The sequence below is a fragment of the Lipophrys pholis genome (assembly GCF_963383615.2).
Source record: "Lipophrys pholis genome assembly, chromosome: 8".
In the NCBI taxonomy this organism is placed as follows: Eukaryota; Metazoa; Chordata; class Actinopteri; order Blenniiformes; family Blenniidae; genus Lipophrys; species Lipophrys pholis.
Window position 1 is genome coordinate 3,071,663 of NC_137630.1, and position 12,338 is coordinate 3,084,000.

The window sequence follows — 12,338 nt, forward strand, 5'->3', positions numbered from 1 at the left end:
TGTTAGAACGTCGCTGACACCAACAGTCTGAAGCTCCGGAGCTCCGGAGGAGCTCTGGTAGAGCAAAACACAGTCTGATGCGTGGGAACGAGATATTAAGTCGTTTCTTCTAGTTGATGATGTGAGCGAACGAGATCATTTAATCCGTCGCCACGGGATAGTGACTCACGGCCACGAATTAATCCCCCGGAGTTATAATGTAGCGATGGCGGAACCGGCGGCTCTGATTGAACTGTTGTGCTGCAGGTCAGCTGCGCCGGCGCCGGCGCACGGCCAGCTGCGTCGGCGCGCAGTCAGCTGCGTCGGCGCAGGGCCAGCTGCGTCGGCGCGCAGTCAGCTGCGCTGGCGCACAGCCAGCTGCGTCGGCGCAGGGCCAGCTGCGTCGGCGCGCAGTCAGCTGCGTCGGCGCGCAGTCAGCTGCGTCGGCGCAGGGCCAGCTGGCGGATATAGGACATGTAGGACCTGCCTGACACTGAAGCAACATGTTAGTATTTCTAACCCTGAATGTTGGTGATTTTACTGACATCTGAATGATTCCATTAGAATTATTTGCATTTATTTCCTCGCTCCTGCAGTTTAACCAATTTGAACTATTCAAGTGTCAAAATGTGCAGCTTCAATAAGACATTCGTCCAACTTTATAATATCATCTAGACTTTTTAAAATATTTCAACTCTTCCACAATTTAAAGCAATAATAATAATTTCCCCATGTAAACAGATGGTTTTAACTCTTCAGCCTTCCTAATCTGAATATTGCCAGGATATGCTGTTTAATCCGGCTTTTGATTTGCGAGGCGTCCTCAGAATGGGGAGATATTTATTGTATTATTGTGACCCAGAACACTGGTTTGGCTGCTCGGGTCCCAGGCTGTGGGTTCGGCGGGTCTCAGTTCAGGTCGGTTATTCAGGAGTTTCACTCTCTTTAGTGTCAAATATAGAACCGAGGCAGCAGGACGGCTTCAGGACACTCTGTCAGCAGCTCCAGCTAAAACACAACGAGGCTCACCCAACCTCACTCCAAGAGTACCAACATGGAGCAATGCAAGGAGGAAACTTTAAATAAAGAAATATCTGACTAAATAATTAATCACATTATTAATCATATCAGCCCCCGTCCAGCTCAGTAGGTAGAGCATGAGACTCTCAGTCTCAAGGTAGAGGGTTCATGTCCCCCGTCCAGCTCAGTAGGTAGAGCACGAGACTCTCAGTCTCAAGGTAGAGGGTTCATGTCCCCCGTCCAGCTCAGTAGGTAGAGCACGAGACTCTCAGTCTCAAGGTAGAGGGTTCATGTCCCCCGTCCAGCTCAGTAGGTAGAGCATGAGACTCTCAGTCTCAAGGTAGAGGGTTCATGTCCCACGCCGGGCACCACCTTCCCGTGGGCTCTCCACCCGCAGGAAGGTTCTTAATCTGGGTGACGGTGCTCAGACTGACACCACCTGGAAACGGATAAGCGGGAGAAAATGAATGTATAATATCTTATACATACATTAATACCAAAAATTAATATAGTAAAACGAAATATGAAAAATTTGTCAAATACAAATAAATACAGTTAAACAGCAATACTGATGTTACAGTCGTTTTCTGTCACAGATGAAATACCTCAAAAGTATGCAACAAGTACAAACATAATGAAAAAATCTAACCTGTATAAACAATAAACAGCCACAGGCCTCTGCTATGAATCTTCTTTTTAAAAAGTATGAAATCACATCATGTGACAGAGTCCCTGTACTTGACTAATCCTGCGTCCAGAGCGGGACACAACAGGGTGGGCAGCTTGGGACCCACTGGGCTGGGAAAGGAAAGGTGGAGGAGGTCGGAGGTAGGAGCTGTCCCACCTGCAGGTGCTGAAGAGGAATGCCCCGTCCGTGTTGGGATAGATGGAGGAAAGGCACCACCCCCAACACGGCAGTAACAGGTGGGGCTGCTGAAGGTGGAAATGTCTCCTTCAGGAAGTCCCTTTGAAGGATTTGAGTATGTTATGATATACAATCCATGATATACATGATATACAATCCATGATATACATGATATACATGATATACATGATATACATGATATACATGATATCCATGATATACATGATATACAATCCATGTCCGTGGATGTTCTTCCCATTGATCTGTGATCTCATCGGTAACACCAGGGCACCAACCTTTTGTCCTGCTTTTCAAAACAACAGAAGAACCTTTAAGTCTTGGAGCCGGTTTGTTCATTTTGGAGCCGGATCCTCCAGGAGAACCGGGTTCTCTGGCTCGTCTGGGTGAAAAACAACCTTCCTGTCATATTACAACATTTGATGGAACCTACTACCGGCTGAGTTTTGTGCCGCATCTGTAAATGTGTGTGTCGGGGGTGGAGTGAGTCAGTGGCATACCCTGCAGGTGTACCTGGTGTAGGTGGAGTCGCTGCTGGGCTCCAGGTCAATAGAACGTCCAGAGGCAACTTTGGTTCCCTGCCGTGTTCCAGGGAGAACCGGGGAGAACCGGGGAGACCCCGTGCTTGAATGCACACCAGGTTTATATCAAGTTCCCCCTGTGGAGGAAAGTGATCCATTCACCACCGGTTGGTGTGACGTATTTCCCCGTTCAGCCTCTCCACCGCACCGTCCGACCGATGCGGTGGTGCCTGTTCTGTTCGTCCCCAGCAACTGGCACAGGTGTTTGACCCGGCCTGATTGAAACGGTCTCCCCTGATCCGTGTGGAGTGACTGAGGCACCCTTTGCTGCCTGACGTAGTACTCAAGTAGGATTGTTGCTCCTGTAATGGTACTTTGCATCGCGTGTGAAATAGTCTGCAATATGACACCACCACCACTGACACTGAGGTGGTTTTTGTTTTTTGCATTTTGCTCTGGGCAGTACGTTTTATTATTATTTGATTCCTAGTGGTTATTCAAGTATTGATAATGCTTTTATTTGCGTTGTTGTTGCCTGTTATTATCAATTTGTTTTTTTACTTAGAGATCCCGTTCAACTGAAATGTCACTTTTATTTTGAAATCCGTTCGGTAACGCGTGGTGTTGGGCGGGCGCACTTCGGCAGAGCGGCTGTGAGTTTGACAGCAGTAGCTTCCGGCTGCGGGCGGAGGGTGGAATCCTTCATCTGAAATTAAGGTAAAAAGTTAAAATTTTTAGATTAAACTCAGATTAGCAGAGACAGAAAAGTAAAAAAAAATATTATAAAATACAAAATGGGGGCTTGGTGCCCATCGATTCTTTCCCCCTGTGTGTCTTTGAGAGTAAACCATGTTGCTAAGCAACCAGTCAACATAACAGACCCTGTTTGTGACCCGCAGCACCATGTCGTCCAGGTACTCAGCCAACCAGGTGAGTCTGCATGTGACGTTCTGCCAGTGAAGCTTAAGCTGAGAGGATGAATCAGAATAATCTGGCCTCTCCTCAGTATGACGGAACCTTCCGGGCCTGCAGGCTGCAGAACTGGTGTCGGGCCAAGGCCTCTTCACAGGTACACATCATTTTATTTATACTGACACATCCAGGCTGTGTGGCAGAGAACACGTTCAAAAGGCATTTTAACTCTTTATAGAAATGACCTATAAGTCAAGCCGGACATACAGGACTGTCTCAGAAAATTAGAATATTGTGTTAAAGTCCTTTATTTTCCGTAATGCAACTAAAAACATGTAAATGTCATACATTCTGGATTCATTACACATCAACTGAAATATTGCAAGCCTTTTGTCGTTTTAATATTGCTGATTATGGCATACAGCTTAAGAAAACTCAAATATCCTATCTCAAAATATTAGAATATCATGAAAAAGTATACTAGCAGGCTATTTAACTAATCACTTGAATCGTCTAATTAACTCGAAACACCAGCAAGGGTTTCCCTGAGCCTTTAAAAACACTCAGCTTGGTTCAGTAAACTAAATCACAAGTATGGGGAAGACTGCTGAGCTGACTGCTGTCCAGAGGACCATCATTGACACCCTCCATCAGGAGGGTAAGACACAAAAAGAAATTTCTAAAAGAGCAGGCTGTTCACAGAGTGCAGTTTCAAAGCACATTCACAAAAAGTCTGTTGGAAGGAGGAAATGTGGCAGGAAACGCTGCACAACCAAGAGAGAGGACCGCAGCCTTAACAGCATTGTGAAGAAGAGCCGCTTCCAGAATTTGGGGGAGCTTCAAAGACAGTGGACTGAAGCTGGAGTCCAGGTATCAAAAGCCACCGTTCACAGACGTGTCCGGGAAATGGGCTACAATAGCCGTATTCCCATGGTCAAGCCACTCCTGAACTCAAGACAACGGAAGAAGCGTCTGACTTGGGCTATGGAAAAGAAGCACTGGACAGTTGCAGAGTGGTCCAGAGTCCTGTTTTCAGACGAAAGCAAGTTTTGTATTTCATTTGGAAGTCAAGGCGCTAGAGTCTGGAGGAAGGCTGGAGAGGAGCACAATCCAAGTTGCTTGAAATCCAGTGTGAAGTTCCCACAGTCAGCAATGGTTTGGGGAACCATGTCAGCTGCTGGTGCTGGTCCACTGTGTTTCATCAAGTCCAGAGTCAATGCAGCTGTGTACTGTACCAAGAGATTTTAGAGCACTACATGCTTCCATCTGTTGAAAAGCTCTATGGAGATGATGATTTCATTTTCCAGCATGATCTGGCACCTGCCCACAGTGCCAAAACCACCAGTAACTGGTGTACTGACCATGGCATTACTGTCCTCGATTGGCCTGCCAACTCCCCTGACCTGAACCCCAGAGAGAATTTGTGGGGTATTGTGAAGAAGAAGCTGAAAGACACCAGACCCAAGAATGCAAATGAGCTAAAGGCCGCTATGGAAGCATCCTGGGCCTCCATAACTCCTCAGCAATGCCACAGGCTGATTGCTTCCATGCCACGCCGCATTGATGCAGTAATCTGTGCATAAGGGTTCCCAACCAAGTACTGAGTGCATTAATTGACATTTTCAAATGTTTGATTTTGTTTTGCTGTTATAAATCTTTTTTTTTTACTTGGTCTGAGGAAATATTCTAATTTTTTGAGATAGGATATTTGAGTTTTCTTAAGCTGTATGCCATAATCAGCAATATTAAAATAACAAAAGGCTTGCAATATTTCAGTTGATGTGTAATGAATCCAGAATGTATGACATTTTAGTTTTTTTAATTGCATTACAGAAAATAAAGACCTTTATCACAATATTCTAATTTTCTGAGACAGTCCTGTATAACAAACATGATATATGACAAAAAATAAAAAATATTTGGATGCATATTTAAAAGAAATCGTTAGTATTATGTTACGAAATTATTATTAATTCTATATCCCATCACAAAATACTGCACGAAGCTTGGTGCAGAGAAACTATGCAGCATATTTTTAAATTAACCAGCTGGCTTGTAGTTTTCCTCTTTCATTTTTTTCATTTATATATATATATATAGAGAGAGAGAGAGAGAGAGAGAGAGAGAGAGAGAGAGAGAGAGAGAGAGAGAGAGAGAGAGAGAGAGAGAGAGAGAGAGCAATAATTTGACCAAAGCAGCTCAACCATCAACAGATGTATAATTGATATTTTAAGTTTCACCTCCATCTTTGCGTTTCACTTTAAATTGTGATGTTTCACTGTCCAAACTATTTTAGTATATTTTTGTAATTTTTTACTTTATTTCAACACGATTCTTTTGGTTTTGTCTTCATTTCAAGTAATTGAACATCTATTTAGTTTTGTTTGTTTGTTTGTTTTTAATTTCGCACTATTTAGACTTCTTTTCCTCAAGATTTAGATTTTCTTGATTTTCTGAAACAAAAAAAGAAACGTGTGTGTGCGTGCGTGCGTGCGTGCGTGCGTTGCGTGCGTGCGTGCGTGCGTGCGTGCGTGCGTGCGTGCGTGCGTGCGTGCGTGCGTGTGTGTTCCAGAGACCTGCTCCACAGAGGGGTCACACCACCATTATTTCGAATGACAGAGGTCATATACTTCCAGGAGTGGTGAAGGTGAGACTCTCATATTTACCTTGTTTTCGGCCTGTTTTGTTCAGAAGGATCTAATGTTTCTATTCGAGTCATCAAAATGTGAATTGCGCCTCAGAAGCTATTCGAAGCGTTCTGCTCTCTGTGAGACAAACCAGCATCAACACAGGCTGAAGGTGGAACTTCAGATATTCACTAGATCACTGGTCCTGAACAGAGGGGCAGAGCGTGGCCGGACTTCAGGGGCACCTGGGACCTCCCTGCTCCAGTCCCGGCCCACCACATCAACCCCACCGCCCGGTCCCAGGAGGGTCTCAGCAGGCTCAGGTCCTGGGGGCTTCAGCCTCAGCGCAGGGGCAACTGTCAGCCACACAACGAGTGTCAGCAGGAAGCAGCGGGGCAGGTGAGGAGCAACAAAACCCTCATAGGACTCCAAGGTACACGGAGGGTCAAACATTCGGCCCGGCAGCCAAACACTGACCGTCAGAGTGTAGAAAGTACAAGAAAAACATTTACTACATATCCATAAAGCTGACTGCAGTTTCTGCTTTGTTACCTGTTTCACTGATTCGCCTGTTTCGCCTCATTAGATCCAATCGTTAGTATTTCAAATCGTTAGTATTTCAAATCGTTAGTATTTCAAATCATCAGTATTTCAAATCATTAGTATTTCAAATCGCTAGTATTTCAAATTGTCAGTAATTCAAATCATCAGTATTTCAAATCATCAGTATTTGAAATCGTTAGTATTTCAAATCATTAGTATTTCAAATCGCTAGTATTTCAAATTGTCAGTAATTCAAATCATCAGTATTTGAAATCGTTAGTATTTCAAATCGTCAGTATTTCAAATCATCAGTATTTCAAATCATCAGTATTTGAAATCGTTAGTATTTCAAATCGTCAGTATTTCAAATCATCAGTATTTGAAATCGTTAGTATTTCAAATCCTCAGTATTTCGAATCATCAGTATTTCAAATCATCAGTATTTCAAATCGTCAGTATTTCAAATCATCAGTATTTCAAATCCTCAGTATTTCGAATCATCAGTATTTCAAATCCTCAGTATTTCAAATCATCAGTATTTCAAATCCTCAGTATTTCGAATCATCAGTATTTCAAATCCTCAGTATTTCAAATCGTTAGTATTTCAAATCGTTAGTATTTCAAATCGTCAGTATTTCAAATCGTCAGTATTTCGAATCGTTGGTATTTCGAATCGTTAGTATTTCAAATCGTCAGTATTTCAAATCATCAGTATTTCAAATCGTTAGTATTTCAAATCCTCAGTATTTCGAGTCATCAGTATTTCAAATCATCAGTATTTCGAATCGTTAGTATTTCAAATCGTTAGTATTTCAAATCATCAGTATTTTAAATCGTTAGTATTTCAAATCATCAGTATTTCAAATCGTTAGTATTTCGAATCCTCAGTATTTCACATGGTACTGACAGCATGATTCAAACTGGTTTCTGACTTCACAAACACTGTGACACTCTAATTTAAATTTTTCTGCAGATTTTCCCCAAAAGATGAATAATTTCTTGTATTTTTTGAATGTGAACAAATTCAACATGGAATCTGTGATTTTAAGACTTTTCACAAAGTGTTGCAGTGTGAATGTTTTAGTAAAAGCTTCAGTGAAAATATCTAGAATTTCATTAAAGCCTTTTGGATTAATACCAAAACAAAGGGAACCGTGTTGTAGAGTCCTTCTAAGTGTGGAATAGACTAGAATAGAATAGAATAGAATAGAACAGAATAGAATAGAACAGAATAGAACAGAACAGAACAGAATAGAATAGAATAGAATAGAACAGAATAGAATAGAATAGAATAGAATAGAATAGAATAGAACAGAATAGAATAGAATAGAATAGAATAGAACAGAATAGAACAGAACAGAACAGAATAGAATAGAACAGAATAGAACAGAACAGAACAGAACAGAATAGAACAGAATAGAATAGAACAGAATAGAATAGAACAGAATAGAATAGAATAGAATAGAATAGAATAGAATAGAATAGAACAGAATAGAATAGAACAGAATAGAACAGAATAGAATAGAACAGAATAGAATAGAATAGAATAGAATAGAATAGAATAGAATAGAACAGAATAGAATAGAACAGAATAGAACAGAATAGAATAGAACAGAACAGAATAGAACAGAATAGATATATTTTATTAATCCCTGGGGGAAATTCTGGCAACATGACAATATGACAGTATAAAGTTAAATAAGTAGTAATAAATATTAATGTATCCAGAGCTGATTGGTATTAGCAGAATGAAATAAGCAGAAAAACACAAGAAACAATATTTAATATAAATTTCATTACCACAAGAATGAAGGACCTCATGTGTCACAGTGTACTGCCCTTCGGTGGTGTGAGTCCGGGGCTGAAGGTGGTCCTGGTGTTGACCCGGACATCATGAAAGGAGTAGAATCATGTGATACCAGACCTTCAGCAGCGTGTTTTGTGAAGGCCAATGTGTCATGCCCTCCACTTCTCAACCCTAATTTGGTCCGTTGGCACCATCTGGTGGCCTCCCTGCCTCATGGGCATGACCTCTCACCTCCAATCAACTCAACTGCTTCCAGCTGCGGCGGGGAGTGGCCCCCCCACCTGCACCTCCTATAGAAACACGGCTGACCACAAACCGACGCCAAACCGTAAATCTACTTCATTCTGGCCCTCTGCGTCGCTGGATTCCTTCCTGTCTGTCTGCCTCCTGTCTGTCTGCCTGCCTCCTGTCTGTCTGTCTGCCTCCTGTCTGCCTGCCTCCTGTCTGCCTCCTGTCTGTCTGCCTGCCTCCTGTCTGCCTGCCTGCCTCCTGTCTGCCTCCTGCCTCCTGTCTGCTTCCTGCCTGTCTGCCTCCTGTCTGCCTCCTGCCTCCTGTCTGCTTCCTGCCTGTCTGCCTCCTGTCTGCCTCCTGCCTGTCTGCCTGCCTCCTGTCTGTCTGCCTGCCTCCTGTCTGCCTCCTGTCTGCTTCCTGCCTGTCTGCCTGCCTCCTGTCTGCCTGCCTCCTGTCTGCCTGCCTCCTGTCTGCCTCCTGTCTGTCTGCCTCCTGTCTGCCTCCTGTCTGTCTCCCTCCTGCCTGCCTCCTGCCTGTCTGTCTGCCTCCTGTCTGTCTGCCTCCTGTCTGTCTGCCTCCTGCCTGCCTGCCTCCTGTCTGTCTGCCTCCTGTCTGTCTGCCTCCTGCCTGCTGCCTGAAACAACGATCCCCTCTACTCTTCCCACTCTTCAGCCGATTCTCCCCAATCCTGTGCCAGACTCCTCCGCCCGTCCTCTTTTGCTGCGATCGTTGGTACTCTATGTTTTACGCAGTTAGTTTAGCCCATACCCCCCCCCCCCCCTCCTGAGTCTGCTTCGTTGTATTTACCTTTTCTAGTCTCTTCTCCGTCAGGAGTTTCCTGATCGTTTTCTGTTTAATTCTTCGTGTTATTTTATGCCTTAGTGGCTTCTCCTCCTCTAGTTGGCCCACCATCCCGTGAGGGGCTCTGGTACTTTTTGTTGACTCCGCTCCTGGTTCAAATAAATCGGTGAACGGAATTTTGTGTCTCCTGTTTTGCGGTCTGCGCTTGAGCCTCAGTTCCGTCTCATGACACGATGAGGAGCCAGAAGATTTATTTGTGCTTAATACAATAATAATACTTTTAATGACAATAATATCAAGAGTAATCAGATTTGTGACGTCTGTCATGTAGTTTTGAAGAAATCCTTAAAAGTCTATAAAATGAAATCCTGATCCAGAATCCGGATCGCCTCCAAGATGTAATGGAATCTTCCAGGGCCAAATATCGATCTGTGGTGAATTTCAACAACAGTTTTCACCTGATGTTGTTCACAGCTGACGTCTTTGGTGGACGTGAACAAGAACAGTCACAGGTTCCTGAACTCCACCGAGGGTCGACGTGGAAACAGGGGAATGACACATATTCCACATTCAGATCAGCTGCCTTGATTCATTTATTTACTTTGGTGATTTTATTTCATAATTTCATAGAACACAAGAGAAGGCAATATATTGCAAAATGAACAAGTATTTGATGGGGATCGCCACCAAAGTTTAGTGGGTTCTTCCTTTCATCAAAATGTTCCTGTGTACCAATCTTTTAAATGAAATCCGCTCATGAGGTTTTGAGATATCTTGTTAACAGACAAACAGACATGTAAACGTGCAGTTATAACTTTCATAAATCACAGGGATCTATATCATAGGTGGTAGGAACCATGTGTTCTTCTACATGAGGTAAACACCTGCTGTTAAACTCTCTTTTTTATTTACAGAAAAATGTGAAAATCTTTAATTGAAGTGAAAACATTTTGCATATCTTTTTATTTTGATCTAAAATCAAACTTACTTTATGTCGTAATGCCAAAATCATAAATAATTGTTTGATCATTCACACTAAAGGTCACAATATCATTTATTTATTTCAATAATATTCCATCTTAATAACACTTTTTTTTTTTTTTTTTTTTTTTTTTTTGGTGAAAGTGCCGTGAAATCTTGTGTTTGATATGTGAATTAAACTTTTAGTCCCGGGCCGGAGGCCCATGTTTAACTAAGTGGACCCATCTGGGTCGGCGAAGGCGACCATGTATCTTCTGAAAGCTGAAAACAGTCTCAGGTGTCTGAAAAGGCATGAGAACCTTTTCAACTTGGGAGTTTTTAGGAATTACAGCTCGGCAAAGATCGGAAATATTTCACATATTACCGCATATTACACATTTCCTGAAAGCCCAGAGCCTTGCTTTACATTACTTTTGAAGCTATAAAATATATATGTGGTGGTATCTAGAGCATGTTAAATAAAGTCAGATCCATAATTTTGTGCATTTTTTGACATTGACCTTGACCTTTAAATAAATAAATGAATCCCCATATCAAATAACCTATAAGTAGGCATATATTGCTAATGTATATTACTTTTGTATGCTGAGCTTTTGCATTTTCACAGTTTGCCATATTTTGTCACAATTCCTGATCTTTGCCGAACTGTAATTTCTAAAAACTACCACGTTTAAAAGGTTCTAATGCATTTTCAGACACCTGAGACTGTTAGCTTTCAGAAAATATATGGTCGCCTTGGCCCACCCAGATGGTTCCATATTGGCCTCTGGCCCGTGAGACGGTTGTGTTGTGTCAAATTGAATTGGATGGAAATGAATTGAACTTAATTGAATGAAATGCTCTCGCTCTTTCAGAGCAGTGAGGGTTTGGTGTCCCAAAAAAGTGGCGGTGAGTCTGGGAATGAAGGCGTCCTGAGCGGGAAGCAGGACTCTCCCGCAGCCAAGGGGGCGTCTGTATCTCAGACTGCTGCTCCAGATGGGTTTGCTGAGGAGAAGCTGCCGCCCAGAGCTGACAGCAGAGCTGCAGCAGCGTCGTCCTCCAGGCAGACACACCCAGACCAGCGGGACCGGTGAGCGGTGGTTCATTCAGCGCTCCACCAAAACATTCAGACGCTTCAGCAGCATCACATTCATTGGCTCCCTGTTCACTACCGCTGCCAGTACGAAAACCCTGTCCTCACCTACAAAGCTCTGCACAATGCAGCCCCCACTTCCCTCTGCGACCTCCTCCATGGCGAGGCAAATGTCTTCATAGTCTTCATAGTCTTCATAGCGCACCTTTCAAACAGGTGAGCAGTGCAGTAGTGCTTTACAAAGGAATTAAAGAAATAAAGAAAAGCTTTATGAAGACAGAAGAAATATATTTATGAATTTGCACCCTCCACTCAACTTCTGCTGGAATACTCTTCATCCCCACGTCACTCCTCAGCACCATGGCTGCTCACCACGTCACTCCTCAGCACCATGGCTGCTCGTCACTCCTCAGTACCATGGCTACTCACCACGTCACTCCTCAGCACCATGGCTGCTCGTCACTCCTCAGCACCATGGCTGCTCACCATGTCACTCCTCAGCACCATGGCTGCTCGTCACTCCTCAGTACCATGGCTACTCACCACGTCACTCCTCAGTACCATGGCTGCTCACCACGTCACTCCTCAGCACCATGGCTGCTCGTCACTCCTCAGTACCATGGCTACTCACCACGTCACTCCTCAGTACCATGGCTACTCACCACGTCACTCTTCAGCACCATGGCTGCTCACCACGTCACTCCTCAGCACCATGGCTGCCCGAGCCTTCAGCTGCTCAGCACTCAGACTCTGGAACTCTGTCCCTCCAAACACAAGACAGTCAGACTTTATCACATCATTCAAGAATAAACTCAAACCCCACCTGTTCACACTGTGCACCTCACTTTACATGGTTTTATGATCTGTTGCTGTCTTGATATTTTATGTTCTTATTATCTGTGAGGAAACTTTGGGTGACCTGAAAGGCGCCTCCATTAAAATATATTATTATTATTATCAT

The 12,338-nt window shown here is 43.4% G+C and overlaps 1 protein-coding gene across 1 annotated transcript; it reads left to right on the forward strand.

The window, feature by feature from the left end:
• The first annotated feature begins 3,043 nt into the window (after nt 1-3,043).
• cfap126 (cilia and flagella associated protein 126) lies at nt 3,044-12,338 on the forward strand. Its single transcript, XM_080468817.1, has 6 exons — nt 3,044-3,120; nt 3,303-3,333; nt 3,410-3,472; nt 5,888-5,962; nt 6,156-6,341; nt 11,160-12,338. The coding sequence occupies exons 2-6, from the start codon at nt 3,307-3,309 to the stop codon at nt 11,376-11,378; spliced, it is 570 nt and encodes a 189-aa protein (XP_080324943.1). The 5' UTR covers nt 3,044-3,120; nt 3,303-3,306; the 3' UTR covers nt 11,379-12,338.

Coding starts and splice junctions, on each gene's coding strand:
- cfap126 (XM_080468817.1), top strand. CDS start 3,307: ATGTCGTCCAGGTACTCAGCCAACCAG. Junction 3,473..5,887: donor GGGCCAAGGCCTCTTCACAG/GTACACATCATT, acceptor TGTGTGTTCCAG/AGACCTGCTCCACAGAGGGG. Junction 5,963..6,155: donor TACTTCCAGGAGTGGTGAAG/GTGAGACTCTCA, acceptor GGTCCTGAACAG/AGGGGCAGAGCGTGGCCGGA.